Source organism: Apaloderma vittatum, unplaced genomic scaffold (genome assembly GCF_000703405.1).
Source record: "Apaloderma vittatum isolate BGI_N311 unplaced genomic scaffold, ASM70340v1 scaffold10696, whole genome shotgun sequence".
In the NCBI taxonomy this organism is placed as follows: Eukaryota; Metazoa; Chordata; class Aves; order Trogoniformes; family Trogonidae; genus Apaloderma; species Apaloderma vittatum.
In genome coordinates, this window is record NW_009723399.1 from 96,063 (window position 1) to 103,580 (window position 7,518).

Here is a 7,518-nt window from a genome sequence, read left to right on the forward strand (position 1 = left end):
GTTGTGGGTGACAATACGACACAAGATATTACGAAAGGCATGAAAAAAGTCTGTTGCAGAGTTACATTTGTTCACCAGCTTCTTTCACTTCTACTATTCCTAACAGGCCCTGTCAACCCCACACATGTGTTCCTTGTTATGTCCATTTGCTTTCCAGTTGGTTTCCCACACATCAAGTCAGACTATGAGCCTCAGGAGGGAGTTAGCTACTCCTCCAAGCTGCTATGAGTCACTGCGATGTCTGCTGCGTAGGCCAAATTAAGCCTGAATTTCTTGCTTCCACTATGCAAGAAGAACAATAAGGAAAAACATTGCAAGGAGGTGAGAACAGATCAAAAAGCCAGGAATCCTCTCCCTCAATATCCCTACCTTCCTGTCACAGTTGCCATAGTGCACAGCTATGACAGAAGTATATCAAAGACTTGGTATAGGATTGTAAGAAAGATTACATTATTCCAACTTCCACATTTTCAGTTTTAAATATTAATTTCTCATGACAAATGAAAACAATGTGTGCTACATCATAAAAAAGTACATATTCCTGTATCCTGTTACAAGTACAAAAACTTATGTCCAAAGATTTATCCTTTCATGTGATCACACTCCTGACAGATTTATTTTGTTTAAACCTAAAATAAAGTTATCCTAAAGGAATACTTAACTAATAACCTGGCCTATCATTACTCTTTGTATACAGATTCCTATTTCTTTGGTAGATGAAACTCTTAATCACAGAAAGTAAAACATTAATGCACGTCGTTGACTGAAAGTTAAACAAGTCACTTCATTATTTTTTTATGTTACAGATAATCATCTATTCAGGAACATCAGTGGAGGAAGACTAGGATCATAGACATTCCTGCCACACACAATTTTTGAACTCTACTCTGAAATCAAAAATTTTTTACCTCATCTTAGCTGTGACGACAAGACACTGGGTTAAGAAATAGAGTTTCATATTGAGACCAGTCAGTTTAATGGTGATTATTAACCTGCTTTATATAATATTTTTGAGAAGCCACTTTGTGGACAAGAAGTTTGTAAGGTACAGGTGGCTGGGAAACAATTTGGAACGGGAAGGGGCATGAGGGGGAATGCCAAGTAAACCCACGCATTTTGAAGGTATTAATCACTGTCAAAGAGAACATCCTGAGTTCAGAAGTAATGCTGTACTGCCACTTTCATATTCCATAAAAAGAACACAATCCACACTCCCAGCAATAGGACCAAAATTGAATACAAATTCTTGGGTTTTTTAATTACATCAGCACTAGTCATGAACAGTACCTTCCTTTGTTTGAAGGAGACTGCATAAATTCATTCCTGTGTATAGCGCTTCAAAACAGTCACCCTAGTACTCAGAGAAACAAATGTGCCTGATCCATCATATGTAACTTACAACTGCTTGCAATGTCCTTGCTGCCACAATTGCTTTCTGGGCATCCATGAAGAAGTACAAATCTGCTGTTCACTGAGGAACACCTATAACTCTACTGCACTCCCAAGATATGTTGCAAATATAGTCTTTGCCTATTTCCTTTAAAAGCACTGCTTCTGTCTCATCCTAGCTGAATCACCAGCAGTTTGTTTTCATTCCAGTTCCTCTCTCTGCCAGACACTGAAGTGACTAATGAACTGCAGAATCTGGTCTGTATAAAAATTTGACTTAGCAAACTAACCATCAGCATGTTGATGACACTGCCACCCAAAATATCACAGTAACAAAAGAGTAACAATTTACATGGGCTGTAAGCCAGTCTGTCCTTTCTATTCAAATTTCAGGAAAGCATGACCTAATTTCTCTATGAGTAGCAGAATCTGGAGCTTTTGTTAATTCAGTTTCCTTTCCTTTCTTTCAGCATATGTTTTTGCCACAGATGATTACAGTCATTAGGAGAAAAAATATTTATTTGGGTAAAATTAAATACAGCAAGCATATAGCCTATAATAAGAGCAACAGAAAGAGCCTGTAGCGCTCCTTGTCAACAGCTGAATACTCATCCTGGTCATCTAGTGGTAGACTTCCACACCTCAGACCGATCAGGTGCCCTGTAAATACAACTCTGTCTATGCCAGAACCATGTTGTTCCTGTCAAAACCAAGTTTTCTGAATCTTCCAGCAACTTTCAAGCTTCCATTGCCACGCCCACTTTACAAAGGAGGAAGACTAAGGCAGAGAAAACTGAAGAAAGAGGGAGAAAGAAGCAATACACTGAACAATACAAAGCAGTTTATCCACTTTCTCATATACAAGGCGAAATGGATATCAACTGGAATTGGAAAGAACCATTCATTTTGGCAGTATAAAAGCTTGGGGTTTAATTCCATTTAATTCTTTCTAGGTGATATTTTCTAAAATCTCCAGGTATTTGAGGAACGGATGGTCATTTTGATATTTTTGACAATTCCACAGTTTATGAGTAACTTCTGAATAACGAGGACTTTGAGCAAATTTGAAACAGAGTTGAGGTGGCCACAGTGATCACTTTTTTCCTTGTAAATATGTTACATAGTGATCTAAATATTAAAAAAAAAAAATTTTTCTATGGAAAGATTACCTGATAACTAGTTAGCATTTAGCTTCTTCAGACACATCCTCTCATACCTTTGTATAAGACATTATACGCAACTAGCTACAAAAGTGATCTAAACAGATATGAGTTGTTTACACACAAGTTGCAAACGAGCCATTCATTACTTTTGTTCTGGATACTACCTGAAGAAAATCTGCAGCCACGCTAGAGTCTGGCAGGTCACTGCCCCCTGCATTCTAAGGCAATAGCAAACACAGTCAGGTTTCCATTTGTTCACTATTTTGTCACTCATTTGAACAGACCCCATTAGAAGCAGCTAATTTATCAAAAAAAAAAAAGCCACCTCCTTCCTCATGAATTTGTTACATGCAAGCATTTAGATATCCACAATTTAGTCATTTACAGTTAAAAATCAGATACTTATCAAGTAGCAGTAAATAAGACATCCAAAACATTAAGTCTGTTTTTCTAGATAAGAAAATACAGTGACTTATCATCATCTCTGTATTAAACAAGATGAAAAATGTCAGAAACTAATTTTTGCAAATGCTTCACCTCTTTGTTTTACCTGCTTCTGTGTACTTTAATCCTACTTTTACTTCTTCATGGTTTGCTTTCGGTGGTGGCCAGACAGTCTGGAGTCTCCCTGGAGTCTTGTCATCTTGCTCAGAAGGACTCAGGTCAGGCTGTTAAAATTACGCAAGAAAGAATTAAAGTCTGCAGTATCACTTGATTCCAAACTAGCAACCCCAATGCCCGCTTCTATGTGTGTATTCCAGAACGGTTATCTGCCTCATTCTACTAAGTGAAACAATGCCTGGTTGATTGGAAGGAATACAAAGAAATCAGTGTAGAAAAATAATTCTGAGGAGGAAAATAACATAATGCATGTGACATACAATTATCTGTTGAAACTGTTCACATCAGTGTGGAAAGCTGCCTACCACATAGGTGGTCAAGAACACTATTTTTTTCCCTTGCATCTTTGTTTTGGATTGAAAAGATCCATCTGTGCTCCTCTTACAAATAAACATTAGTGCGACTCACTTAAGACATCATTTGACAATATAATTTTCTGGAAGCAGAGCTACTTTATGAAATGCCTGCCCCACCCCCAGCAGCTTGCTCAGTCCACATACCACATAATGCTGCCACATCAAAGTGCTGCTGCAGCTGCTAATGGGACTGCACTGACAACTGGAATGCTAAAATAACCCTCTAAATGGGGAAAAAAACCCCCACCACTAAACAAGCACTCTTTTAGAGGTTTATGTTTTGTTTTATATGTTTGATTGCACAACTGCAGCAACGCCCTATATGAAAGTGGCCCACGTGAGGAAGGAAAAATGAAAGGCAAGACCCATTTACTATGGCTTCTCCCTGAGAAAACGGACATTGGCGCTTGACGGAACACTAAGCAGACACTTAGAAAAGCCACTCCTGTTGACTCCTGTGCTTCCTCCCTCCCGGTGTGTGATGACAGCTTCCCAGATAGGTTTGCCGTGACCACACGAACGCTGACATCAGCACAGCACCGGGACTGGTGTGAGCAGGAAGAAGCGAGCCCGGAATGGGATGGGCTCGCAGAGGCTGGAGGCGCTGCGCACAGCCAATGAGCACCTCTGCTCCCCTCCCCACAGGTAAGGCACTACAGACCGGGATTATTGGTCGACCCAGGTGTCAGCCAAGGTTTTTAAAAAGTTTTAAATTCTACATAAGAATTAAAATTTGAAAGAGAGCACCACCCACGCAGCAAATTAAGTATCTTCAGGTTTGCGGTCCGATTCTGCAAATTTAATCATTCAGAAAATTTCCCCTTTAGCCAACAAGAACAAACTTCTGGACTCATTATATCTGCCAAAGACGTAGCTGTAAGAATTTTGTGTTGGGGGTTACTCATTCAATTAAGGAGTTCACATCACACTCAAATTTATTTATCGTTATGGTTCTATGAAAACTTGGCATCGATTTTTCTCAATTCCTTAAAAATACATTAACTAAATCTCCATATGCCTGAGAATATGAACCTTGTAAATGCTTATATTAATCCATAACTTGATTTGTCTAACTGGAATGACTCAGTTATACTTGGATAAGGTTAAATGCTTAACAATATTTGCAAAGCCAGATATATGCATGTACATATGAAAAAACAAATTACTTTACATTCTATATTTTAGACAAATGCAGTTGAAAATCATCCGTAACTTCCCGTATCAGCTTTTAGCAAGGAAATATGGCTTTTAAAAATAAACACAATGAAAGAAAATCAAGCAAGACTCGGAAACTTTTAAATAATACTACAGTAAATATTTGCAGTGCTAGACTGCCTTAAACATATGGGCAACAGTTTTATAGTGACCCTTTAAAATCAGAAACTGATTTTTTAGTTCTCACTTCTAACTAAAAGGCTGTGACTATCACCAGTTCTCACTGAATTGTGCTACAGCTGCAAATGATTAAGAATTGTGACATATTGGCCCCAAGTTTTCTCCAGTTGGGAATCTGAAACCCGAGATTGCCAAAAGACAACGACAACTCTGACAGTTTGACCCTAAGTCCCCACCAATAATTTTTAAAGAAGAAATCATTTCTTATCCATCTACTTCCAGATTTTAGGAAAAAAAAATAATTCAACCTACAGATTTGTCTGACGATCCATCCCCAGGTTTTGATTTTGACCTTTCAAATACAGCTTTCAAGGACTCTTTCTCATTTCTCATTTTGCGTTTTATGGCTTCCAGCTCTGAAGGATCGGCAGTTGTTTCTTTTTTGGGAGGCCGTGTGAATAAAGCTTTGAAGGCATCCAATGCCGATTCAGCAGGGCTCACTTTTATTTCCTCAGAGGAAAATCGTGGTTCTGTTTTGCCGGAGGCTTTGTTGTCTTGAGCTTCATCACTGTCCTCGGTCTCTCCAGATCCCTCACCAGAGTCCTCCGTCCTATCCTCATTCTTGGAGACGTCTATGTTTAACAAGTGTGAGAGCTGTTCCAGAAAAGTAGGACTTGCTTTATGTTCAACCGATTTTTTTTTAGTGGTCAAACCTGATGTAATACTGGATTTCTTAACAGGCTGTCGTAATTTAAGCAGAGCTAAATCATTCTCCTTTGGTTTAATTTCTGTAACCATTTCCCCATCCTCTGCGGTTAATCCCTTTTTCCTCACACGTAGTCCACTGAAGAAAGCAGGCAGCTGGAAAGTTTTTTCAGCCAGTGCTGATTTTTGGAGCAATGTGTTATCAGCTGAAGGTCTTTGTTCTTCAGGTGGAAGTTCTTGAGGGCATTCCCCTGCAGCAAGCAAGCGACTGAACTGCTCATCCATTAATATTTTGTCTTTTCCATCAGAGTCATACTCCAGAACACCATCCAGCTCTTTTGGGAACTTCTTAAAAATTGGTGAGTGTAACTCAATGTCATCTGTATCCACAGTGTCATCACTGTTGCTGTGCCTTTCTGATTCTGATTCTTCCTTATTTTGATTATCACCCAAAGCCCCAGCAGACAAAGCAGCATTATTTAGCCCAGATTCACTTGTATTGTTTTCATCGGTGTCCAAGTCCTTACTCTCTGTGTCCGATTCTGTATCACTTGTTGTATGAACCAAAGTACCTTGTACGAGAAGAGCATCCTTGTCATCGTTGTCAGATTCAGACAAAGAAGTCTGTACAAACCTCAAATGGTGAAGGAGTAATTCATTTTGTTCAGCTAACTCCAGTTCCATGTCAGTTTGCCTGTGAGACATCGGGTCAGCTTGGCCACTGGTACTATTCACGCTGTGCTGATTTTCTGAGTTGTCATTACAACCATTATCATTCCTCTCATTCCAGGTGTCAGCGTAAGTATTTATGTCCGTGTGCAGAGGCTGAAATGCTTTAAGCACTGTTTCTTCTTTGTAACCTGTAGATTCAAATTTAGTTGTAAATCCCAAAAGTGTTTTCACAGAAAATGTAGTGAAATGATCGGGTTCAGTTTCTGCTGTATTCTCTGGGTCTGAAAGCTCACTACCATCAGGCATCGCATTTTCTTCTTCCATGTTGGGTGAAGTATGGAACAGGTTTGTTTCTAGCAGTCCTACTAACTGCTAAACAAATATTTACGACATGCATTCAGGCAGCAGACTGAGCTCACTGCAGGCACTGCAAGAGGCAGCGCCCCCGGCCCTTCGAAGGCAGCCAGCCTCCCCCAGGTCACCCTGCCCCTCCTTCTGCTTCCAGCGCTGCAGCCGGCGGCCAAAGCGTCCGTCAGGTCTCCAAACTCTGTACTTCGCGAGCAGCAAAAAGACCCACCGTAAGAAAAGTTCTCAGCAGCGTCGGTAACTTGTTGCTTTACACAAAGGGGGTTTTGTCACAGCAAATACGCCAGCGCACTAATCTCGGTTGAAAATCCGACCAATGATTACGGCTGGCACTCCTGCAATCCTACTGGCTGCACACAACTTCCTACGTGCTAAAAAGTGCGGAGCAGCTATACAAACAAGCCTCCCGAAGAGAACTGGGCGCATTTGTAGTTCACTACTTCCTTATCCCAACACACAGACTGTGAGTGGTTTTCAGCAGAAAATTCCTGACAGATTCTCTTGCATAGCCTTTCCAGTTGGATAAAGATCCTCTTTTGTAAATCCATAATCAACAAAAAAAAATGTCAAACAGAAACCCGAAGTAACAAATCTGAAGTTCCCAGTGCCACCGCCCAGAGCCTGTGCGGAGTTCTCAGTTCCCGGCCGGCCAGAGCGAACTTGGGTGAGCGTGCTTAAAGCCAAAGAAAGCAGAAAAAAAAGGCTCTCTTAAAAAATTTTCTACAGGTTTCATCTGGAATGCAGATTTCAGCCTCCAGGGCCACAAACAAAAACCAACAGGACTGGTTTCATATTACTACTGTCCTAACTCGGCACAGTACTGTGAACTGTGCACAGGTACTTATCAAAGGCTTTTGCCACACCCAGTGACTAGGAGCCCTTTGGGTGGGCAGGGTGCACAGCCAGCACTC

At 40.4% G+C, this 7,518-nt stretch overlaps 1 protein-coding gene across 1 annotated transcript in view; it reads right to left on the bottom strand.

Annotated features, from left to right (window-relative positions):
- Positions 1-6,565, bottom strand: part of LOC104275979 (formin-like) — a gene marked incomplete at its 3' end in the record, with an annotated part of 94,828 nt that extends 88,263 nt beyond the window's left edge. The window contains 2 exon segments of the mRNA XM_009872105.1: positions 3,103-3,220; positions 5,177-6,565. Of these exon segments, the coding sequence (XP_009870407.1) occupies positions 3,103-3,220; positions 5,177-6,565 (1,507 nt within the window).
- Between the last annotated feature and the right edge of the window lie 953 nt (positions 6,566-7,518).